We start from the raw sequence: 26,189 nt of genomic DNA on the forward strand, positions 1-26,189 counted from the left end.
CAGGGCATTAACCCTGGATGCTTCTGTGTGTCGCTCTGAATGGGAGTCTGTTGGATGACTGGTGTGGTGTAGTTGTTGAGTGGCTTCACTGCAAGTATATTGTACGTTTCGGATATGCAATAAAAAAATACAAATTTATACACCTCACCTTGTGTTCCTTATTCCTGTAAAGAAGAAGATTTGTCTTATCCTTGTGAGATCATCCTTGATTTTGTGGGAATGTTGGAGAAGAGAAAATGTCACAAAACATGTCACAAAACATGCTCCCGACTCGTTTATTCCACCTTTCCTTCCCAACCATTGCTGGCAGCAGTGCAGCTGCATTGTGAATTCACGTGGAATTTCATGAAAATTTCCTATTGTTTATTTGTATACCTTTTTCCCCTCCTTTTTCTCCCCAATTTCGTGATATCCAATTACGATCTTGTCTCATCGCTGCATCTCCCCAACAGGCTCAGGTGAGGCGAAGGTTGAGTCATGTGTCCTCCGAAACATGACCCGCCAAACCGCGCTCTTTAACACCCACCCGCTTAACCCAGATGCCAACCGCACCAATGTGTCAGAGGAAACACCGTTCAACTGATGATCGAAGTCAGCCTGCAGGCGCCCAGCCCACCACAAGGACTCGCTAGAGCACGATGAGTCAAGTAAAGCCCCCCCCCCGGCCAAACCCTCCCCTGATCCGGACGATGGTGGGCCAATTCTGCACCGCTCTTTGGGACTCCCGGTCACGGCCGGTTGTGACACAGCCTGGGAACCCGGGTCTGTAGTGACGCCTCAAGCACTGCGATGCAGTGCCTTAGACCAGTGCGCCACTCGGGAGTGGCTCGGGAACCAAAATACAAATGGGATTGGAGAAAAGAGTATGATTTTAGAAATTTAACCAGGGCCTTTTTGCAAAGGCACCCACATCGACTACAATTTAGTTCAGAGAGATCAGGGAGAACCCACAACTATGGAACCCGAGTTAATTGTAATTTACCAGAAGTCACAAAAGTCGGGAAGACTTCTCTTTCCCCGGCACATTTTCACGCACCATGTCTTTGAAGAAAAGCGGTCGACCACCGTTCGTTGAGATAATAAAACAGGGGGCTCAGACGAGGATAGAGAATCATGTATTTTCTTCTTCTCTCTGTACCCTCTGTTCTGTTGCGTCTACCGTTTTAAAACTGGGTGGTGACTTGGCGGTAAGTTCCTGGCTCCAGTCCACCATGCTCTAATCCACACCACCTGGAAGCCATGGCAGTGTGAGCCACCAGACCCGCCAGTGGCATGCAAGGCCTTGAGCGCTTCCGCTCAGACACTTGGTGGATGCCCAGGCGCATAGAGGCACTCATTGTAGTGGAATATGGAATCGTTTATTGCACTGCAAGGCAATTCTGGCTATCTAGATTTTAGTGGGTCAGGCCACGTTATTCACATTTAACAGAAAAAATGTGCAGAATATTGAACAGCATCCTCACATCTGTACATCCTGTTCCTTCTGCTTCAATTTAATAAATGATAAAACCGTAAGCACCAATAAAGAATGCAAATAGCCCTCGGAGATAAAAAAAAAAAAAAGATCTCAGTGTATTTGAAAAGCACAAGTATAGTATATTAAACGCTATATTAATACATGTCCAAATGGATCGATACATTTATAAAGTATATACCTACACTTTCAGCTTATCAATACACTGTCGATAGATTTCTACACTGGCTCCACTACCACCTGGCAGTTAGGTTGATATTGATCTGGAAGAGAGAATAAACAGTAACAAACTACACACAAACTCCCTGTTTGCAATTCAAATAAATAGCTACCCCTATTTATTTTAGCTAACGATGTTATCCAAGTTTCTAGAAATCTTTCATCCATATAGCTACAGTATGGACCACATATCTGCTTGGCATTGGCTCATTACAAACCAAAAGAGAATTAGAGAAACATTCACATCACCACCAAATTGATGGAAATCATAGCAAAGGCAGAATGTAAGGGACAGGTAATTTAGTATTTATTTTATACCGAATAAAAACATAAATGCAACAATTTCTTTGATTCTACTGAGTTACAGTTCATATGAGGGAATCAGTTGATTTAAATAAATAAATGAGGTCCTAATCTAAGGATTTCATGACAGGAATACAGATATGCATCTACTGGTCACAGATACATTACAAAATGGACCTCACAATGGGCCCCAGGATCTCGTCACGGTATTTTTGTGCATTCAAATTGCCATTGATCAAATGCAATTGTGTTTGTTGTCAGTTCAGGAGTAAAAAGGTGCTTTATATTTTTCAGATAATAAGTGAAGAAGCCGGATGTGGAGGTCCTGGGCTGGCGTGGTTGCACGTGGTCTGCGGTTGTGAGGCAAGTTGGACGTACTGCCAAATTCTCTAAAATGATGTTGGAGGCGGCTTATGGTAGATATTGTATTATGGTGCATATTGTACTGGTAGAAAAAGCAAAAACAAATGTTTTCATTTGTACATCTGATTCCAGCAATTTAAGAAATGTTCTATGATTTAAAAATATGGTAATCTGTGCCAAGGTACTTGACTTTAGGTGAAAGACTAACATAACAAAATGTGGGAAAAGTCAAAGGGTCTGAATGCTTTCCGAAGGCACTGTAGATATATTAGGTCTAGCCTGTAGAGAGCTGATGGGATCCTCCTAATTTAGTAGAGGCCGTCACTCTGTTTTCTCCCGCAATTGCATAGCCTACATAAATGTTGCGCAACATGGGCTCATGGACACATTTGCACTGATGTCAGAGTGATTAGAGGGACAATAGAGTGCTGAGTACCAGGCAGTTAGCACGTTTGGTAGGCTACTAATGACCATCAGCAGCATCAGAGCTTGGAGAAGTCTAATTACTGTGACTAAATGGTCACGTGGAATTTGACTGCCGTCATAACTCGTGACCGCCGGTGTGATGGTAATACGGTCACCGTAACATCCATAGGTATAGATACCGAGGGGTATTTCGTCCTGTGGGCGAAAACAGCTCGTTGCTGTGAGGAGAATGGCAAGAGAATCGTGCAAGCTAACAGGCAAGCTAACTGGCGGCAATGGGGGGTCCGACCCGGTAATAGATGGGTGTACCTAATGATTTAAAAATGTAAAAGACTGGATGGGGGCTTTAACCAATCCCTTTGGCATGTAAAGAGGCTGCTGTTATGGATGAAACCTTTCCCCGAAGGAGCTACACAGCTATCATTAACAAGGACAAGTACCGTCATGTGTGAAGGCGAAACCCGAAGATAAATTGTACACATACTCCTACTTTAAGCAGTTAAATCTAAGCTTGACGCAAGTATCAAAATTCATTAGCAAGGTGTGCCTCTGTATAAAGCTGAGTCATTGGGAATGAGAGGCTGTTGAATACAAAGCCAGGGAAGGTGTTATTCCACTGGATATTACCACATGTGAAGTGTGAGCTCTTTCAGACAGGAGCCTTTGTCCTTCGCTTTTCCAGACTGTGCGAAAAAACTGTGTCCCTCTGAAACGTTCAACACATGACAAAGAAACAAGGCACAGGGCAGAACCAACAAGAGTGAGCGAAAGTGTGTGTGTGAGAGTGAGGTGAGTGAGTGAGGTGTGTGTGTGTGTGGGGGGGGGGGCAGTGGTGGGAAAGGCTCCTCCACCCAGAGCGTTGGAGGTTGAAGGCGGGTCAGTAACTGTGAGCACAACCAAAAAAGGGAAGGGCACACATGTATAGATATTTAAGATCCCCAGCCACAGCTTTACTGAGGAGCAAAGAGCCCGAGAAAGCAGTTGGCTAAAGGAAGCTTCACTTCAACCAGTCAGATTCCCTACTCAACTTATCCATTCCTGTTCTCTCAGTTTCTTCAAGACCTCTGGCACCGCTAAAGAATCAGCCTTGACCAGGACAGCTTGCATTCAACCCGAGCAAGACAAGAAAACTCATTTTAATATAGACAATTGTAAAGATGTCTTCGCTGACAGTGGCTCTGAGTTTTACCTTCCTGCTGCTGGTGCTGACAGAAGCGCGGGCGCAGAACCCAAGGAAGAGGCTGGCACCACCCAAGCCTCCAAAGGCGCAGTGCTGCGATGAAGTGCGCTCCCTGAAGGTGCAGGTGGCCAACCTGACCAGCCTACTGGAGGAGCTGGGCCGCAAGCAAGAGACAGACTTGATGAACGTAGTAAGGCAGATGATCGAGCTGGACAAGCAGAATCGACAGCAGGAGTCCCGCGTCACTGAGGCCGAGAGCAAGTACTCTGAGATCAATAACCGGGTGGAAATCATGCAGCTGCAAGCCGCCCAGTCCGTCACTCAGACCACATCAGGTAAGAACCTAAGTTGTGGATATTTGAACATTTCTACAAACTTCAAAGTGTTTTCTTTCCAATGGTACCAACTCTATGCATATCCTGGCTTCAGGGCCTGAGCTACAGGCAGTTTACTTTGGGCACGTGATTCAGGCAGAAATGGAGGAAAAAAGGGGCCTATCCCTAAGAAGTTTAAACCCCTTTGATTGGTTCATTGCTCCTCAGCAACAAAATAACAGAGGAACAAAACACTACTTTAGTGTGAATAAAACATTTAGTGTTGTTTTCCTTCATTTCATTTTTATTTATTTGTGAAAGTTTCAACTTCAGTGAATGTGATTCTCTAACCTTTTTTAAAATTGACTAATGAGGCTAGTAGGGGTAAAACACGTGTTTCTTTGTGTGCAAATAACAGCCTATGAGTAGTAGAATGCAGTAGTACAGTACAGTAGTGACTGTGACAAATGGCCAGAGGGGAAATCTGGCCAGCTCCACATGACAAACCCAGGTCAGTTTAGACCGAGACGATACTCCCTTTCTGTCGATTGTTCAGCATCTGCTTCCAGACACTCTCCACAGGTGTAAGAAAACATATCACTAGCTGCCATACATAAAAAAAACTGCCATAAATACTCATAGCACACACCTGCCACTTTATATAATGTTTACATACCCTACATTACTCATCTCATATGTATATACTGTACTCTACACCATCTACTGCATCTTGCCTGTGCCGTTCGGCCATCGCTCATTCATATATTTTTATGTACATATTCTTATTCATTCCTTTACACTTGTGTGTATAAGGTAGTTGTTGTGAAATTGTTAGGTTAGATTGCTTGTTAGATATTACTGCATGGTTGGAACTAGAAGCACAAGCATTTCGCTACACTCGCATTAACATCTGCTAACCATGTGTATGTGAGAAATCAAATTTGATTTGATTTAATGTCAGACACACAGGAAATGTGGTTGGTAAAAGAAATGATCCTCTTTATGATCACATTAGTCAGTCTGCAGTCAGAAAACAGAAAATCTACTTTAAAAAAGCCCCTCACAGAAATATTAGCCTACAGTTTCAGACGACTATTATTGAACAAACAACCAAAAAGGTTCAATTCTATTTGTATTTAGGCCATTATTCTTTGTTAAAAAAAAATTACTATAATTATCAGTGGGCGTTCCCGAATCTTCGGCATCAGACAGCTGCCATCATTTGGTGAAAATGGAGCCTATAGTGTGCAAACTTGTCTGGGTGTCTCGTGAAAAGCCAAAAGCCATCGTTTGAACTCTAAGTGTCCCTTCTGCACGAAGTCTGCCAATAAAGACCACCTCTATCAAAGCCAATTGTTTCCATCCGTCATCTGAACTTAACCAAACTATTAATCACAGTGGGGAGATTTAACCAGGCAGTGGGGAGATTTAACCAGGCAGTGGGGAGATTTAACCAGGCATGTCGCAGTGTATATTTTAATACCCTATTAGCAGTAATACATTTATGATGCTGCCACAGTGAACAGAGAAGCGCTTTATAATGACTGCAAATTATACAGACACTGTGCAGACAGGTAAGCAGAGCAGGAAGAAAAGCAAAGATTAGAGTGGCGTTTCCACTCCAGCCTCTAGCCATGAAAACACTTGATCCCTTTTTTATGCATTGGATCCATTACTCCCCAGTGATCTCAAAGCACCACAAATGGCATCACCATACCATCACAGAAACAATAGAGAGAACTATGCAAAGAAATGTAACCATGCTGTGTATAATATCCTTCTATCCAAAATTATTTGACTTCTCTGGCAGACATCTATTCCCATGATACCGTTTGTCAATTAGCATTTTTAAAACCCGCCATGAAACAGCATCTGGTTTGGCCATCTCTAATGACAAAGCCTTTTCTTTTCTAGATGCCATCTATGACTGTGCATCCCTGTACACCAAGAACTACAAGATCTCTGGGGAGTACAAACTGCCGGCAGATGACTTCCTGGGGACCCCTGAGATCAACGTAAGTGATGAACCCTGGAACTACACAAAAAGTGTTACATTCACAGATCCCTGCTACATTGTAGTCTCTGTATAATGGCAGGTCTTCTGTGACATGGAGAGCAATGGTGGTGGCTGGACGATCATCCAGAGACGCAAGGTGGGCCTGACCTCTTTCAACCGCGACTGGAAGCAGTACAAGAACGGCTTTGGCACCATCCGCGGAGACTTCTGGCTGGGCAATGAAAACATCTTCCGTCTGACAAGGCAGCCCAGCATACTAAGGATAGAGATGGAGGTACAAAGGGTGGGGGTGGGAAACACAAAACAGGCTAGCTGCCCGAGAGCAGCAAATAGATAACAGCATGACTCTGACACACCCCACTCCTGAGGTAACTGATGATAGTGGCGGGAGGTTTTATCCAGAGCCAGGAGACTAAAGATAGAAACACAGTAAAAAGAAAACTCATGGTCAAGTGGTAAACCTCTTGCTCCACAAAAAGTTAGAACGTTAGTTCTATATTCTCAGTGTCATAGTTTTACCACAAGATGTGCAGCAAACATCTAAATCGTGTACTGTTTCTGTTTTTCTGTTCTCCAGGACTGGGAAGGCCAGACCCGCTATGCAGAGTACAGCTACTTCACAGTGAACAACGAGTTGAACAGCTACAAACTCTTCATCGCCAACTACAGTGGAAACGCCGGGGACTCTCTGCGCTACCACAACAACACCAACTTCAGCACCAAGGGCAAGGACAACGACAAATGTGTGGACGACTGCGCTTCACTACGCAAAGGTACAAGAGGGACAAAATACTTAACTCTGGTTTAACTCACTGAATTAACACCTTCAAATTTCTTTCCAATGACTGCATTTTCACCTTTTTTTCCCTACAGGTGGTTACTGGTACAACTGTTGCACTGACTCCAACCTGAACGGCGTGTTCTATCGTTATGGCGACCACAGCAAGAGCACAGATGGAATTAGTTGGTACGGCTGGCACGGGCCCAACTACTCCCTGAAGAGAGTGGAGATGAAGATCCGGCCACAGAATTTTCAACCATAAACTCTTCTAACTTCACACTCTGGATGAAGCACATGCTTCAGATTTAACCAAACCTGAGCAACCAAATTGTCTTTCCCCTTTGTTATTGTCTGGAATATTTCTGTGGGTTGAATGTGTTATGTGTTTAAACATGTTTTATTGTAAATTGTAGTTCATTTTGTATTTATCATTTAAATATTTTATTTTCTTAAAAGCCTGAGCGGAGCCTCTTCACCACCGCTCCGTTAGGGTAAGTGAATGTTGCTTCCCGCCATCTTGTCTCATAGTAATAGGGTTTATTTATCAGTCATAACTCAAGCTGTAGTTAGGTTGATTACACGTGTCGGGCAGGTATGACAATGGGAAGAAAATAAAAAATATATATATACAGAGATCCATCAAGTGTTGCAATGTACCTTTGTGAGTTACTGGAATGCGAACAACTACCCAAAGTACTTCCATCAGAAGTACCTGACAGATTTTATTGTAAGAAAACAAACACATATTTTGGAAATGTGTCCTTTGTAAAATGTGTACAGCTCTATAGCATGTTGTTTTGTGGGATAGGAAATAAACATGTGTTTTTAAGAAAAGGTGTGTTGCTGATGGTAGTCAACGTGGTTTATTTGTCTAGCTGTCTGTCTTAGTTCAATATCATCAAATGATCCATGTAGTCATCACAAGACATCAGTGGTTAGTAGGTTTGAGAAGCTGCCAGTTGATCGCCCTCGTGTCTCTGATCAACCAATAACCATGCCTTTGCCTTCAGCCACCACTGAGCTCGGACTCACAGGTCACACTGACATTCATGCCACTGGGCAAAGGTCACATAGCCAAACTCCAGGGAACAAGACCACACACACACACACGTTTCCCACCATTGCCCAGCATCATGTCAATGGCTTCTACAGCCACTCTGACAGGTCTTTACCACATCCAAAAACAATGACTGTGCAACTACCACTGAAATGGCACGTTAATGTAAGAGGTGAGGCAGTATGCCCATGGCATACCTTAATCAAGCTGGGTACACTGTCTGTGTATGTCATTTTAAACAGGTGCCAAGGGCAGGATAGAGGAGATTCCAGATAAATAGTGGGTGCTTCCATTTTGTGGCGGACGGTGATCATTGCTGAGAATAATTTAGGATAGATGACAAATTACAGAGCCATTCTATTGTATCTGCGGAGCTTGTTCGCTCCACCAGTCCAAAAAGGTTTCCACCGGAAGCTGCGGAGTGAAGCTTGGGATCCCAAGGAGAATGTGAGGTCCCAGTCGGTGTCCTCGTTAGTCTAGGAACCCTGTGCCCTGGTGTAACCTCTCGGGGGTGTATTTGGAATGCTCCTGTGCTAATGGCTGACACGCTTCATTTCTTCCAGCCATTCACTGCGAGGTCTGCGGGGGACATTTTAGAGTTCATTTACAGGGTAGCCTAACTTTCTCAGAGTGTTCTGCCGAAGCCTCAGCTATTTATCAAGATAAGTACTGAAGGAGAATGTGTTTTAGTGCCTCTTTTTCAGCGCCAGCAAAGGGACCAATCTCTAGGTCCCGTGTAGCTCAGTTGGTAGAGCATGGTGCTTATAACGCCAGGGTTGTGGGTTTGATTACCACGGGGGACCAGTATGTAAATGTATGCAATTACTACTACAAGTCTGTTTAAGAGTGTCTGCTAAATGACAGAAATGTCAAAGTATCTTAAAAGTCAAATGAAGGAAATGACTAAATCAATAGGCAGTCAAATACATTTTTTGGACTCCTTCAGATGCAGCTTAGCAGAAACAAGGCCTCTGTATTCAGAAAGTGTAAAAAACAAAAGAATATACAGTATAAGGCCGGAAAGCATAAATGATAGTAAGTGCTTTTACTGTCAACACAACATTTCAGAGTGTAGGCATATTGCATATGGATGACGTCAAACATTGCATTCCGCTAGCATTTACTGGCAATAAGTAATGCATAGGGCAGCAAGAGCTTATTTACAAGGCAAATCAACAAAAGACTTCACAGAATAGCATGTGTTTCATCAAGTGCTAAGGGATAGATACATCAAACCTGCATCAGTATCGGTTGTAAAGCATTTAGTGTTGAACCAACACACCAGTTTCTCCACCATTAGTTCTATGTTGATAGGCTTCATTCAGAGATAAAACAGTGTTGGTGGGTAATAATATAACTTGTTTCAGTACCAAGAAAACCTTTAAGTTCAACAAGTAAATGTTCTAAAATCATCTGGAATGTGAGAAACCAATGACCTCAACTGACTTCCATCAAAATAAAATTGCTTTAATCCTCGAGTTGTATTAATTTATTGAGTGGAGTGATCAGCTACCAGACAGCAAAGGCGACAAGGAAAAAGACGTAGGCTCTTTTGAAAAGGGTAAGAAGGAAGGAAGGAAGGAAGGACTAATTTTTAAGTATTTGAGCAGGGCCTTTGGCTTACCTAATGGTAAGTAATGGTCTAGACTAGTGGATTAACCCCAGATCGAGGCGCCTAAATATTTTTTGCAGACTCAAAATCCCTCATGCCTTAAGCCCCCCACATAACGTACGATTTTTGTAGTTTTATGCCACAATTTTGCCATCCCAGACAAAAGTTTGCAGAATGTGACAGAATTGCAGCAAATCGTACAATCTGGCCAGGTTAATATCAAGATTTTAATTGGGTAACACTGAAAAAAAGACTGAATCCGACGTACAGTCTGCAAAATACTTAATAGTGTAAAGCCCTCGCATCTGGGCGGCTGTGGAGCATCAAAGTCACCAATAATTCCTAGGACAACGTGGATAATTGTTTTCGTGTCGGTAAATGCCTTCCACATATCCGCAATGCCTTAATGCTAAATAAATGAAGACCCAACTTTTTGAGATAACTTTTTGGCTTACAAATGCCACAATCAAAGATTCATTGCTAGGCCCACCAGCAACTGAGTTACTGAATTTAATATATATTTTTGTGTGAATAGGGAAGGTGACAAGAAATGGGAAAATATCTTCAAAATTTCCTGACTTAAGTGTATAATGCAATGGCCCCAGAAATCTACTACTTCTACACCAAAGTGTTTGAATAGAACAGGCTACGTGGTGCACAGGAGTCGTTTTATGGGAAATCTTGGAGAGGTGAGACCCAGATGGAGAGATTGAAAACACTGAGCTGCTGGCTCCCGTCATTCATCATCATCAAGGCGGGGAGAAATTGAAAACAGGCCACTGAGAGAACGCTATTCCAGACCCCTCGGTGCATGAAAGGGGGCAAACGCACAATTGAATGGCTGGAAAACAATGGCTGGAAATACAACACTAGCGTAAAAGACAAGGGCGAGAGGAGGGATGGAAAAGATGACAGGAGATATGAAAGTGCTATGGGATGAGTGATGTGTAAACCACTATTTGATTGGTGTAATGACTCTCATAAAGGGGTCGTTAAACATCCTAGAGTCGTCAGTGGTCAGCCGTGTCTTTAGTGAGGCTTTTAGGTTCACAAATACACCAAATGAAAAACTAAATAATAGGTAATGGAAGAACTGAAACCGAAGTGTACGCTATGAATTTGCATTGAGGTGGACACCTGTTCTGTGTTCCAACTCAAAACAGACTCCAAATTGGGAAAGGTGAAGTCTGCCAATGCTACAGTGACTAGGGCTAAGCAAGAAGGAAAAAATGCCTTAACTACGGCCGGTTGTTCCATTCATTGTGTATGCGGTACCAGGCAGACATTTGTTACCCTTCTCAGGAAACGAGGTGCATGTCGCAAGTCACAACTTCACAGAGGAGCCATTTGTGTTTTTTGCCAGAAATGCCTTCTGGAACATGTGAACTTTTATGTGCCTTAATAACAAACGTGTATGTCATCTGTAAATACGAATAAAATAGTTACATTACGAGCCTTGTTGGTTAAGCCACATAAACACAGCAACCTTCCCACTAGCCATGATTGGCTGAGATAATGAGTGGGCTCGACATGCCGAGAGAGGAGTTCGGATTGGTCTGCCATATTGAAGGCTTCTGTCTATTTGAACTCGTCAGTCTGTTTTGGTAATGTTATCGAACGTGGCTTTAAAAAATATATATTCTGTGGTGGAGCTGCATAAGTGTTGCTCTCCACTTTCTGGAGGATCACATTTTGAAATCAGTGGAATTAGAGTATGATAGTTAAAGAGATGGAGAAAACACCTGTCTCCGGATTACATCTTCAAACTAAGGGCAACTGTGGAATGGGATTCCTGACAGGGAGACGCGTTCATAGTACATGATGATGTATACAGGTAAGATAGTCTAGCGTTAGCTAGCTACATTTTCAGATATTACACATTTCTAATTTAGACAGAAAATGGTTTCATTTCAAGCTAAAGGGCACTGTTAGCTAGCTAGCTAATGTTAGCTGGCTGGCTCCCTAGCTGATGTTATTATTCGTTTCCCAGGGTCGTTTGCTTTTCTAGTTAGAGCCTACTGTTAGCTAGCTAACATTGAACCTGGTTGGTTAGCTCCCAGCAGATTCATGTAGGGTAGTAACGACATGATTTGGCACCATGTTCATTGTTGTTTAACTAGCTAATGTTACCTGGGCGGCTCGTTAGCTAACGTTAAGTTATGTGTGTGATCTTACACATTGTTTACCTAGCTAGGTTCATTGTTACCTAACCAGCTAGCTACATGTCTTAAGCTAAAGTGTACAACACCTGTTGAATATGGCCGGTGTCAGTAAACATTGGCAAAAAAAGCGTAATTAAATTGTTGCCAGCAAAGCTGGTTAGGCTGTTTTCATGTTATCCAGAGGTAAACAAATCATCGGCCAGAGGGTCAAGTGTGCACTCTGAACGCTCTGAGAACGAAACGAGATGGGTGGGGCTAAAGCTTAAGAGGATGTGAACGATGCTGAATGGGTGTAGACAAAGAAGAGCTTTTCACTACATACCAAAACAATTCTCAAAAGTGAGTTTCCAAGTTGATCAACTTTCAAAGCAGAATTACTTTCCCATTGTTCCTCAACAATGCAGTGTATGATATACCATTTTGTAGCTCTGAGTCTCTACTTTCAGGTGGTGAGTCACATTTAATATCAAAAGGAGGTATTCTTATTTCAGGGGAATGTACTTACTGTACATAACCTGCGGTTTCTCTCTCTCTGTTTACACTTTGTCACCAAGGCAAGTGACAGATACTTTGAACTACTGGACATCTGACATCTCTTTTCCCCAACCATGTGCCACCACACGCATTCCACCAATACTGACACGGGGGAGCCAAAGAAAATGGACATTAAAAGCATTCTAGCAATTTTGTGGTTAGGCTTCACAAAGTAAAAGTGCAGTAAAACCTGTGTGAACCAACAAAAGCAAGATTTCTATAATCCAAGGGGAATTTGAAACATTCCAGCCATACAGTAGCCACACTGCCTCAGTAGCTACCCGTAGAATGTCTCAACAATTGATGTTGGCCATAGCCAAGTCTGGGAAGCACAGGAAATGTACAGCATGCACCCGCCAAACACTCCCCTATTCACTCAAAATGGGTTCTGCTGATCATTGTGTTCTCTTATTGAGGTTCCTACCTGATGAGGGACTCTAGAATGAGATGAGAGGCACCCTTCTGGAAAACCAGCTCTTTTCAGTGGAGGGCCTTGGCATATGCACGGCATTTGGCAGCCCTTTCGCCAAGCAGAACAATGTCATTGTCTCTCAGGGGAAGAGGAACCTGAAAAAACACAGCACATTCCTCAGATGGGTGGATTGATGATGTGGCATTGCTCTATATTAGGGTTCTCCAACTACGGGGCGAGCTACGGGGTGTGCAGGCCTATATTCCAGCTTATCACCACATCTGATTCAGCTAAAAGGGGCCCAGATTGAGGATATTGATGAGTTTAATATTTTAATTAGGTGTGTTACTGCAGGGCTAGAACGAAAGCCTGCACACAAAGTAGCTCTATCCAGGACCAGAGCTTAAGACCCATTCTATAGGGCCCTGCTCACGATTGTGAACCCACCTTATCGCTGTGCTCCATGAACATGGTCAGAATGAGCAGGGTCTGGGTGAACTCGACGATGTCCTGGGAGCTGAGGGCCAGCTCGATGCTGCGGATCAACTCATCCTGCTGGTCCTCACTCAGCTCCAACCAGCACGACAGGGAGGCTGTAATGAACAGATCACGAACGACGGATGGGAGAATAAACATCCATTAGATCAGATCACAATCAGTATGGTGGATTCTGGGGGTGAATGTTTCATCGTAATAGTGACACGTTTCGTTCATTAAGCATTTTTTTGGGCTCAAATCACAGAACTAATGTTTTTTTCTAATTGGTTGCTTTGTGTATTTCGGTTAGATAGTTATGAATTTTCAAGAGAAAAGTCAAGCAATGCTGTTGTTTATGCACCTTTAGTCAGTTGTAAGTCACAGTGAATTGCAAGTCTCTTTGAATTGTAAATCTGCTGAATGGCCACATCATATTGGCTAGGCTTCAGAAACTTAAAACAGCCTGTGGATGCAACACCAGTCAAGATGTGTCAGCAAAACAAAATATTATTTGGTTTAAGAGTGGAAATGAGGACCTCTGTTGAAAAATGGGCGACTGCCTGGTGCTCTGAAGTGTGGTGGAGGGAGGGAGGGAGGGAGGGAGGGAGGGAGGGAGGGAAAGAGAATAGCTATACCTGGCCAGGGGAATGTAGGTTTGGGCCAGCGACCAGCACGAGCGCAGGGTCGTTAGGCAGGACCACGCTCAGGCGCCTCAGCCACAGAAATCGCACTTCATATGGAGTCAGTTGGGTGAGGGAAGATGGAAGAAATCAGCACATCTGACAGGTCAGTGTCTCGCACCGTTTTGAAATGATTAGACGTGCTGAAACAAAGGTGCTTCAAAATCATTGTGCATTGGTGTCTTATTGGGAGGGAAATGTGGATGACAACTGAGCAGATTGTCAAATATGTGTTTTATATACCCACCACAAACCGACTACTTGAAAAAGTACTTATCAACTCTGATCATGAAGTGATTTGATCATCTAAAACCAAAAGCACTACCTGTTTGAGGACAAAAAAAAACTATTAGTTGAAATGGAAGCATAATACAAGACACAGTCCAGGAATGGAAATTACATGTTATTTCTCCTGACCTTCTGCAGGGCCGCGGTGCTGACGTGGCGCTTCTCCATTGGCCCCGCCTCTGCTGTGTCGCTCAGGTTACTGCGCAGCTGGAAGATCAGAGGATCCTCTTCCTGCTCTGCCAAAGTGTACCCCTGGGATAAACACGGTTACCATGAGGATACACACACACACACACACACACACACACACACACACACACACACACACACACACACACACACACACACACACACACACACACACACACACACACACACACACACACACACACACACACACACACACACACACACACACACACACACACACACACACACACACACACACACTCAGTGAGCCCAGGGCTTCTAAACATCTGTTCTGCCCACAAGTTTCATTTCCTTCCTGAAGTAACAAAACACACTGTAAGCAACACGCCTCAATTAATCCTGTTCTATTACACTGTCTGCTTGGAATCATAATTGTTCAAACTTGCCTCGTGCGTTTCGCACAGATTGCCTCCTCGCTATTCTCGAACACATTTCCCAACACGTGCTGTCCAAAAACGTGAGACCAGAAACTGACCTTGACGATCCGACAGATGAGCACATCACAGCGCTGGTGTTTGATCCTGTGCTTCAACATCACCATGGGGATGAAGACCTGGTACTAAAGCAGAGTAGAGGAATAGAGGAGAGATAAGAGACACCCATGACAGACTGGCGATGCTTTTGATGGTTTGATCAAAAGCTGCTGCGGGGCCAGACTTCCCTGCATGTGGTGGGGTTGGATTTCTAAGGGAGGGGTGACATCATCGACTCTTAAAGAGTAACACTCCCTACTGCCGCTGTGGCACCTTGAGATGGCACAGGAGTCGATTGAAGGGGTGTGCGCGCACTATGGGTGAATGATGTGCAAGCCGAGGATTCCAGTGACTCTGAAACATGGATAAACAACACCCCAAACACAGCTCAGCTACCAAAGTGCACTGGGAGAGAGAGTGTGGATAAGCTGAGAGGAACATCGAAATGGGAGAACTTCTGCCCTAAGCCCACCCATCAAGAGGTTCCTGTGCTTGGCTTTCCTATGTTGAACATAGCAAATGGCTCCCTATCCACGGATGTGTACCAAACTCACTAAAATTAGCAGCAATAAAGACTCTCTTGAAAAAGCCAAACCTTGACCCAGAAAATATTAAAAACTATTGGCCTATATCGAATCTCCCATTCCTCACAACACTTTTAGAAACAGCTGTTGCGCAGCAACTCACTGCCTTCCTGAAGACAAACAATGTACACGAAATGCTTCAGTCTGGTTTTAGACCCCATCATAGCACTGAGACTGCACTCGTGAAGGTGGTAAATGACCTTTTAATGGCGTCAGACCAAGGCTCTGCATCTGTTCTCTTGCTCCTAGACCTTTGTGCTGCTTTTGACACCATCAATCATGACATTCTTTTGGAGAGATTGGAAACCCTAATTGGTCTACATGGACAAGTTTTGGCCTGGTTTAGATCGTATCTGTCGAAAAGATATCAGTTTGTCTATGTGGATGATTACAAATCAACTGAAAATGTTGGTGTTCCTCAAAGTTCCATTTTAGGACCACTATTGTTTTCACTATATATTTTACCTCTTGGTGATGTCTTTCTGAAACATAATGTTAACTTTCACTGCTATGCAGACGATACAAAGCTGTACATTTCGATGAAACATGGTGAAGCCCCAAAATTGCCCTCCCTGGAAGCCTGTGTTTCAGACATAAGGAAGTGGATGGAGGCAAATGTTTTACTTTTAAACTCGAACAAAACATAGATGCTAGTTCTAGGTCCCAAGAAACAAAGAGATCTTCTGTTGGATCTGACAATTAATCTTGATGGTTGTACAGTCGTCTCAAATAAAACTGTGAAGGACCTCGGTGTTACTCTGCACACTGATCTCTCTTTTGACGTAACATTGCAAAAATCAGAAGCTTTCTGTCCAAAAATGATGCAGAAAAGTTCATCCATGCTTTTGTCACTCCTAGATTAGACTACTACAACGCTCTACTTTCCGGCAACCACGATAAAGCCCTAAATAAACTTCAGTGAGTGCTAAACACGGCTGCTAGAATCTTGACTAGAACCAAAAATGTTTATCATATTACTCTGGCTTCCTGTTAAGGCTAGGGCTGATTTCAAGGTTTTACTGCTAACCTACAAAGCATTACATGTGCTTGCTCCTACCTATCGCTCCGATTTGGTCCTGCCGTACATACCTACACGAACGCTACGGTCACAAGACGCAGGCCTCCTTATTGTCCCTAGAATTTCTAAGCAAACATCTGAAGGCAGGGCTTTCTCCTATAGAGCTCCATTTTTATGGAATGGTCTGCCCATCCATGTGAGAGACGCAGACTCGGTCTTGCCCTTTAAGTCTTTACTGAAGACTCATCTCTTCAGTAGGTCCTATGATTGAGTGTAGTCTGGCCCAGGGGTGTGAAGGTGAATGGAAAGGCACTGGAGCAACGAACCGCTCTTGATGTCTCTGCCTGGTCAATGCCTCTCTCTCCCCCGGGATTCTCTGCCTCTAACCCTATTACGGGGGCTGAGTCACTGGCTTATTGGTGCTCTTCCATGCTGTCCCTAGGAGGGTTGCGTCATTTGAGTGGGTTGAGTCACTGACGGGATCGTCCTGTCCGGGTTTGGCACCCCCCTCGGGTTCATGCCGCGGGAGGTGATCTTTGTGGGCTATACTCAACCTTGTCTCAGGGTAGGAGGTTGGTAGTTTGAAGATATCCCTCTAGAGGTGTGGGGGCTGTGCTTTGGCAAAGTGGGTGGGGTTATATCCTGCCTGGTTGGCCCTTTCCCTGAGTATCGTCGGACAGGGCCACAGTGTCTCCCAACCCCTCCTGTCTCAGCCTCCAGTATTTATGCTGCAATAATTAATGTGTCGGGGGCTAGGGTCATTCTTATGTTTGGAGTATTTCTCCTGTCTTATCCGGCGTCCTGTGTGAATTTAAGTATGCTCCCTCTAATTCTCTCTCTCCCTCGCCCTCCCCTCCCGGAGGACCTGAGCCCTGGGATCATGCCTCAGGACTACCTGGCCTGATGACTCCTTGCTGTCCCCAGTCCATTTGGTTGTGCTGCTGCTCCAGTTTCAACTGTTCTGCCTGCGACTATGGAACCCTGACCTGTTCACCGGATGTGCTACCCTGTCCCGGACCTGCTGTTTTCGACTCTCTCTAGTGCACCTGCTGTCTGCTAACACTGAATGCTCGGCTATGAAAAGCCAACTGACATATACTCCTGAGGTGCTGACCTGTTACACCCTCTACAACCACTATGATTGTTATTTGACCCTCCTGGTCATCTATGAACGTTTGAACATTTTGGCCATGTACTGTTATAATCTCAACCCGGTTCAGCCAGAAGAGGACTGGCAACCCCTCAGAGCCTGGTTCCTCTCTAGGTTTCTTCCTAGGTTCCTGCCTTTCTAGGGAGTTTTTTGTAGCCACCATGCTTCTACATCTGCATTGCTTGCTGTTTGGGGTTTTAGGCTGGGTTTCTGCATTGCACTTTGACATCGGCTGACGTAAAAAGGGCTTTATAAATACATTTGATTGATTTCTCTGAACACATTTCCTCCATCCAGTCCAGATGGGTAATGAACAGAGTGTGACAAAAAAACGTAAGACCCTGGCACTTGTATGTATGTCAGAATGTGGGCCCCATTTCTTCGGTACAGTAAATTCTATAGTACAAATTGGTAAGAGGTGGGAAAGAAAATTGAACGTGGGAGTGAAAATACTCATGTGAATAAGAGCTGTGTGCCAATTTATTTAAAAAAAAACTAAAAAAGTGGACTTTACAGTACATGTCCCCTACCACCAATTGTATGGGAGATTGGTGGTATACTGACTGGCGGGTCAGTAAGGGTACGTCTGGTGCATCAAACAGCTTGACGATGGGAGGTAGCAACAGGTGGAGCTAGTCGTCCGGGTTGGCACCTAACAGTTGAATTGCACTGAGGAGCTGAAGACACTATAGAGCCAATAGAGTTACAACGGGCAATCTAAGGACCAGATTCACCAGGTTCATGCTCTACAACATCCGCAGAGTACGACCCTGCCTCACACAGGAAGCGGCGCAGGTCCTAATCCAGGCACTTGTCATCTCCCGTCTGGATTACTGCAACTCGCTGTTGGCTGGGCTCCCTGCCTGTGCCATTAAACCCCTACAACTCATCCAGAACGCCGCAGCCCGTCTGGTGTTCAACCTTCCCAAGTTCTCTCACGTCACCCCGCTCCTCCGCTCTCTCCACTGGCTTCCAGTTGAAGCTCGCATCCGCTACAAGACCATGGTGCTTGCCTACGGAGCTGTGAGGGGAACGGCACCTCAGTACCTTCAGGCTCTGATCAGGCCCTACACCCAAACAAGGGCACTGCGTTCATCCACCTCTGGCCTGCTCGCCTCCCTACCACTGAGGAAGTACAGTTCCCGCTCAGCCCAGTCAAAACTGTTCGCTGCTCTGGCACCCCAATGGTGGAACAAACTCCCTCACGACGCCAGGACAGCGGAGTCAATCACCACCTTCCGGAGACACCTGAAACCCCACCTCTTCAAGGAATACCTAGGATAGGATAAAGCAATCCTTCTGCCCCCCCCCCCCCCCCTTAAAAGATTTAGATGCACTATTGTAAAGTGGCTGTTCCACTGGATGTCATAAGGTGAATGCACCAATTTGTAAGTCGCTCTGGATAAGAGCGTCTGCTAAATGACTTAAATGTAAATGTAAATGTAAAGATAGTCCTTATGGTACACCTAGTGGGAGCGACTGGTATAGGTAGCACACTATGCATCCTTACAACTGGTATGATGGTCAAGAAATATAACAGGACATGAGGTACCAAACAACTTGTTTTGCTTCAGCAATGTCAGTCGGACGTTTGTATTTATAAGGCGTACAGATGCAACCTGTACGGTATTGTTTGTGAGAAATGAGTTCCTATGCCAACATTCTCATCTTCTAAAAGGGGTTCTTGTTCATTGCGAGCTAAGTCTACAGGACAGTGGTCTTTTCGATATTGCTAACCCTCCTGCTTCCTTCATAACAGTACAATGGTTCCAACACCACCATCTAGCCACGGATTTTAGTACATCTGGTCAAGTGGGTAGATCATTTCTGTGGAACTAACTGATGTTCCTGTACACGGTTTCTCAATGGGATGGGGCGGACATCTCCCGCAAAGGATGGAGTTCCGTTTCCTGTTCTCTACTTGGACTAGGAAGGTAACCTGATTCTTTCTGGCTCTGCCATGACCCTCTGGTGATATGTATCGAGGTTAGACCTGCATCCCAAATGGCACCCAATTCCCTATATAGTGTACTACTTTTTACCAGAGCCCCCTTATTGGCTCTGGGGAAAAGTAGGGCACTGTACATTTACATTTAAGTCATTTAGCAGACGCTCTTATCCAGAGCGACTTACAAATTGGAAAGTTCATACATATTCATCCTGGTCCCCCCGTGGGGAATGAACCCACAACCCTGGCGTTGCAAGCGCCATGCTCTACCAACTGAGCCACACGGGACCACGTGTGGCTCAGACCTCTGTATAGGATATAGGGTGCCATTTGGGACTAAACCCAGAATTCGGGTTCTATAGACCATTCCCAGACATAGTGTAGGGGGTTGAAACTAGACTGCTTCTGGTTAGCTAATATTCATCGCTGCCTTATAGAAACAAGACAAGCGCTACAACGGAGCGTTGAATAACTGTGGTGGGTTAGAGTGCGATGTTAACCCTATGGTCTATTTTCACCGCCAAGATTTGCTGTTTGAGGAAAACCTGTATTGTTGTCATTGCTAAGTCGGTGAAATAAGAGAGTGCCAGCTATGCTTCATTGGCTGGGTTGTTGTAACGATGGTGCTTTGGCTCGATTCAAAGAGTAATGGGGGAGTTTTGATGGCAACCGGAAGAACAGGAAGTAAACTGGTCTGCGATGGAGAGCTGTTGTGGCAGGAAGTAGAATCTGTGTGGAGGTAAGTCGTGGGAAAAGAAGACGTCATCCTCATGACCTTACCTTGATGGTCACACGGCGGCACGTGCTCATGTGGTGCATGAAGACGTACAGCAGTGAGGAAGGAGCTGCAGCAGGCAGAGTTTGAACTCGTCCCCTAGGGCCACCACAATTTGCTCAATCAGATATACAGTGCATTCGGAAAGTATTCAGACCCCTTGACTTTTTCCACGTTTTGTTACATTATAGCCTTATTTTACAATTGATTGAATAGTTGTTTTCCCTCAATCTACACACAATACCCCATAATGACCAAGCATTATGGGGTATTGTTTTTTAGAAATATTAGCAATTGTATTCAAAATAAAAACTGAAATCACATTTACATAAGTATTCAGACCCTTCACTCAGCACTTTGTTGAAGCACCTTTGGCAGCAATTACAGCCTAGAGTCTTCTTGTGATGATGTCTCCCCCTAGGTTTTCCTCTAGGGTTTTGCTTGTGCTCACCTCCAATCCGTACATTTTTTATCCTGAAAAACGTCCCAGTCCTTAAAAATTACAAGCATACCCATAACATGATACAGCCACCCCTATGCTTTGACAATAAGGAGAGTGGTACTCAGTAATGTGTTGTATTGGATTTGCCCCAAACATAGTGGTTGTTCCTTTAAAAGTTTGGAGCTTATGCCGCAACTGTTTGTGGTAGATGGTGGCAGATTTTGGTGAATTGCATCATTCTGGCAACAATGGCTGACACGTTGCCATAAAATTCTGCGGCACCCCGCAAGCTGTGCTGCAGTGCACAGCAACTTTTAAAGGAAGAACCACTGTGAAATAACATTTTATACATTTTTAATTCAGGTGTGAATAGTTTCTGAAGGCACTGTATGTGAAAGTACAGCACCTGTATTTGTATGTAGCAAGTTAAATAAACATGTAATTTATTGCAATATTGAAGTTACACAGGGAACGGACATATTGGGATTTGACGGCGAACAGTAAAGTTAACCGAACTATAAACTTTGGCATGTCTTTCATGCCAACAAGACAAAGCACATTGAAACCACAACTGTTATTAATTTCTCCTTTAGAGTAGTCTTTATTTCAGCCATTCATATTCACAAAATTGTAACAGTCTCTTTCAATTTTAAAACAGGGAAATATGATACTTACGTATTCGGAATTTATAGATTAAACAAACGCAAATTATAGTTCTGTGATGTTGATTACAGTATAAGCATCAGTATGAACAAAATGTATCCTTACATCTTGCCATCTGATGGCATTGATAATCAACAGGATGGATTTAAAAAAAAAAAATGTATCCCATTTTCTCCCCAATTTTCGTGGTATCCAATCGCTAGTAATTCCTATCTTGTCTCATCGCTAAAACTCCCGTACGGGCTCGGGAGAGACGAAGGTCGAAAGCCATGCGTCCTCAGAAGCACAACCCAACCAAGCCGCACTGCTTCTTAACACAGCGCGCCTCCAACCCGGAAGCCAGCCGCACCAATGTGTCGGAGGAAACACCGCGCACCTGGCCCCCTTGGTTAGCGCACACTGCGATGAGACAAGGATATCCCTACCGGCCAAACCCGGACGACGCTATGCCAATTGTGCGTCGCCTCACGGACCTCCCGGTCGCGGCCGGCTGCGACAGAGCCTGGGCGCGAACCCAGAGACTCTGGTGGCGCAGCTAGCACTGCGATGCAGTGCCCTAGACCACTACGCCACCCGGGAGGCCAACAGGATGGATTTTAACGGTAGAAGAGTAACACAGCTGCTTCAGTAATCTCCTTTGATGAACTCCATTCTGTGTTGGTCCCATAGCCATTCCATTCAAAGGCTGGGAAGTCACCACACTGACGAGGGGCTTGCTCAGGGAAGTGTCCACCACCACCAATACAGTAATGTTCAGTGTCGCAGCGAGTGTTCGGTGTTGGTTTGACCCCAGAGCAGATAGCCATGGCTGCACGTTCATTATTTATTGGTCTGAAAGTAATGAAGCCAGGCTCAAACTGGTTTCTTAAATTGGGCCCGTAAAAATTTCTGGTGGTCTCTATGTTCCCAAAGTCATACACGATTGGAATGGTAGGTCCTGTGTTGCCACATGCCCCAGCATTATATCTCACTGGGTAGAGCTTAAAGAGTTGATGCAGGTTTCCCCCGTAAATGGTGAGAAAGCGTCTCTCTGTGTGGTAGCGGAGGATGGCGGCTACGTTCCAGTGTTCCATAGGGGAGTTGTTGGGAACGTGCCACACCGACATGTCTTCTGCCACAATGTCATAATACCCAGGATTCTTGAAGTCATCTGACGTGGCACCATCTGTGGTTCCAAAAGTAACCATGTTGGCCCAGTTCCCATCTCCGTCTGGCTGGTTAGGGTTGCTGCCTTGCTGGCTGGACCAACGGTCGCCCACTGTGCACTTCCCATACATGTTGTTCTCGTGCACACTCGCCACAAGTGTCCAGCCACCTCCAGCAGTAGTCATGTCGCAGAAGGTCTGGTAGACCACCCCGTTGGCTGTGGTGAGGTAGTACAGCCCATCTTCTTTTTGGTCATATCTGTCTCTTATTTCCTTACAGCTTTTGGCAATGAAACTGGCCCTGTTTCTCAGCCTCTCCAAACGGTTCAAGACTGTTGTGGCTACTTGAGCCTCTGCATGCCCATTTTCTTGTAATGCTTTTACAAATTGCGGCAGTTGCACCATCAGTAGATGGATCATCATCAGGAGAAAACAATGCTTCATTTATTCTGTGGTGAGTTCTCAGTAAAGCGTGTCTGTTCAGTATCGTGCTCTAGTCTCTTTGACAGACTGGGCAAAGACCAGTTCAACATCCAAATGGAGTTAATATTTGATTTAGTTGTCAATAGGGTTGCTAAATTCCAGTATCTTTCTCAACATCTGCAGGTTTTCCAAAAACCCTGGTTGGAAGATTCATAGAAATCAGGAGGGAATAAGCAGGAAATCCAGAATCCTCCAACAAAGGATTTCTGGAATTTTAACCCTTTACACTCGTGGGAAGAGGCCTTTATGGATAGGGCTAAATTGAAATGTTTCTTAGAGAAGAAATGTGGAAAGCATATGAATAACCATGGTAGAAAATAAAAGGGAACAGTTGAGATTATTAGACTAAAGGTGAGGAGGACACAACAGTTCGCCTGAGAAGACAATCATTTTTAAAATTTTGTAATTTAGCAGACACTTATCGTACTGGTCCCCCGTGGGAATCAAACCCACAACTCTAGAGTTGCAAGTGCAATACTCTACCAACGGAGCCACACACAACCAAACATTGAATCCAAACACTTCTGTTGATTTTACATTTACTGTACTTTTTGCCGCATTTGTTGACAACGAAATCTGAAAACACTTTGGATATATTCAGTAACATGATTTTTAATTCATTATTTTCTTGCAAAATTTGGGGTTGGTGCAACATAAGACCAAAAACTGACAAGGGTTTCAGTGAGAGGTCTGCTGGTGTCTCCAAGTGGCCACATACACACCGCTCTCCAAGTGTGCACAGTTCTTAAGTAATTTCAATGCACTTTGACTCAAAGAGTCCTCAAATATAAGGTGCTCTTTTGAGATCTCCTAGCTGTGCTTTTGAGGAACTAGAGTTAGCACACTTGTAGTCGTTTTGTTTGGAACACAGCCCGGCATCCCCGTCACACAATTACTGTTGTTTACGCAATCCAAAAACTGTCCATTTATAAATCGCAATGTGGTCCAGGTGGCATCATTTGAAAGCTTGTTCTATTGCGAACACGACTAGCTAAATTATAAAATAGATCTTACAGTGTTAGACTTTCACAAGGCAATTCAGAGAAGCATATCGTAATTTTGGTGCGCATAGAATGGAGTCATGAGTAGGGCTGTTGCGATGACCGTATTACCGCCACATGGCAGTGACCAGTCAGGAAGGAAGTCAAATCCCACATGACCATTTAGTCACAGTATTTAGGTTTCTCCAAGTTCTGATGCTGCTGCTGGTCATTAGTAGCCTACCAAACGTGCTAACTGCCTGGTACTCAGCACTCTATTGTCCCTCTAATCACTCTGACATCAATGCAAATGTTTCAGAAAATCTAAATCAAACACTTCATGAGAGCCCATGAGCTCATGTTGCGCAACATTTCTATATGCTATGCAATAATAAATGAAAAGATGATCCTATCATCTAATAAGAAGAGGATCCTATCATCTTTCTGTAGGCTAGGCCTACTATACTTATTGCTCAACTTTCCTAATATTAAGTACATTGCTTATATTTTCAACATGAGTATAGCCTACCTGGCTGGCATAAAAATAAACCCTTTAGAAACCATGTAAAAAAAAAAAAATCCAAAAAACAAATAGAAAAGACAAATCGTTCCAAAGAGATTGGAACGTGATGTCAAGATTGGTCAGTGTTGTAGTATATGGGTGCAGTATCCCAGTGATGACATGTATTTTCCCCCGCTGCCCCTGTTGATACAGGTGCATGATAATGGTCCATTCTAAATCAAAACAAATGTCCCATACATTATTTTGTAAATGTAAAGATCAGATTAAATCAAGAATAGTCTGATGGGTGACAATATTAGCCTATGTGAATTATATATTATCACTTGTAAATGATGCCCAGCATAAGAAACAATGGTTGACTTGTTCGAGTCATAGTTGCACACCTCACATAGCCTAGCCCGTAGGCCTATATGTTTTAATAAAGTTTGTCACAACTAAAGTGGCCAAATAACTTTAAGCACATGAATCTGCTTTACAAGGGGTATAGAGCCTAGCTGTTCGTAAGGCCTACTCATCTTGTTGGTTGACAAAAAGTCATGTGAACAGTTCTTCCAGTATCTTCAATTTGCAACCTGGAATTGGATAAGGACGCACGTAGTTGTGTCAGTCTTCACTTGTAGCCTGTGAGAAAGACGCTTCGGATTGGGCAGCACACTCAGGGAGAAGGGTACAAGGCAGCACTCTGGGCCACAATAGGCATGGATTTTTTTAGGGTGCATTACGGCCACAAAGGGGATGCCACCGTGAAATTTGAGGCATTATCAAGTGCTTGTCTATTTGTGAATGAGAGGCTATTGGAGTGTGTACAGCCTGCACAAATTGTATGCCTTCCCAAGCAACTTTTTTCAAATCATTATTAGAGTCTCATCATGCAGTCTTACTATATATAAAAAAAATCATTACATATAGCCTGAAGTTTGTAAAAACAACTAGTTAACACTGATAACTCTAAACTAAGCATATAGGAGAACCTATTTATTTGTTAACCGCTCAACACAGAATAGTTGCATGTGTACACTCCCTAAAATCATTGAAAAAACATTTTTATTCAGCTTTATTCAAATGTATTCTTCATACTATAAAATACTGCCACAGAATGATAAGCAAATCTTGTCTGCTAAATTATCAATACCAAGTGACCTCTCACTTACGATCATCCTGTGCCATCTGTCAGCCAGTTCAGATGAGGGAGGGGTTCCCCAAAACAGCTGATATAACCTAGAGGATTTAGGGAGAAGGGGGAGAGAGATGAAGTGAAGAAGAGATTGTGTGTGTGTGTGTGTTCTCACCTGGTGTCCACACTAAGTGGCTACAGAGTACTTTATGCTAGAAAAACAGACACAAGGACAAACAATAGAAGATATGTCAATAGAAGATACTGTATGTGACGCAGAAACCTATCGGAGTGTACCTGAAACATTTAAATAGAGGGCAATGATCCTCACCACTTGGTTATTGCAAGGCTAACCCCCAGGGAAATCACGACTTGGCAGCAA

General features: G+C 44.0%; 2 protein-coding genes and 1 pseudogene across 2 annotated transcripts; 1 reads left to right on the forward strand and 2 right to left on the reverse strand.

Annotated features, from left to right (window-relative positions):
* Window positions 1-20,501, reverse strand: part of LOC129861417 (serine/threonine-protein kinase mTOR-like) — a 33,784-nt pseudogene extending 13,283 nt beyond the window's left edge.
* Window positions 3,634-7,876, forward strand: LOC129860447 (angiopoietin-related protein 7-like). The gene is made up of 5 exons (XM_055930836.1): window positions 3,634-4,300; window positions 6,194-6,294; window positions 6,376-6,570; window positions 6,874-7,069; window positions 7,170-7,876. Exons 1-5 carry the CDS (start codon window positions 3,943-3,945, stop codon window positions 7,337-7,339), a joined length of 1,020 nt encoding a protein of 339 aa, XP_055786811.1. The 5' UTR covers window positions 3,634-3,942; the 3' UTR covers window positions 7,340-7,876.
* A 970-nt stretch (window positions 20,502-21,471) lies between the features above and the next one.
* On the reverse strand, window positions 21,472-23,218 carry LOC129860301 (intelectin-like). The gene has a single exon (XM_055930624.1). The coding sequence runs from the start codon at window positions 23,149-23,151 to the stop codon at window positions 22,159-22,161; it is 993 nt and encodes a 330-aa protein (XP_055786599.1). The 5' UTR covers window positions 23,152-23,218; the 3' UTR covers window positions 21,472-22,158.
* Between the last annotated feature and the right edge of the window lie 2,971 nt (window positions 23,219-26,189).

Source organism: Salvelinus fontinalis, chromosome 8 (assembly GCF_029448725.1).
Source record: "Salvelinus fontinalis isolate EN_2023a chromosome 8, ASM2944872v1, whole genome shotgun sequence".
NCBI lineage: Eukaryota > Metazoa > Chordata > Actinopteri > Salmoniformes > Salmonidae > Salvelinus > Salvelinus fontinalis.

Excerpts from the sequence above, each read along its gene's own strand:
- LOC129860447 (XM_055930836.1), top strand. The coding sequence starts at position 3,943 with ATGTCTTCGCTGACAGTGGCTCTGAGTTTTACCTTCCTGCTGCTGGTG. Across the intron at positions 4,301-6,193 it reads CGTCACTCAGACCACATCAG|ATGCCATCTATGACTGTGCA; the intron begins GTAAGAACCTAA and ends TTTCTTTTCTAG. Across the intron at positions 6,295-6,375 it reads TGGGGACCCCTGAGATCAAC|GTCTTCTGTGACATGGAGAG; the intron begins GTAAGTGATGAA and ends GTATAATGGCAG.
- LOC129860301 (XM_055930624.1), bottom strand. The coding sequence starts at position 23,151 with ATGAAGCATTGTTTTCTCCTGATGATGATCCATCTACTGATGGTGCAA.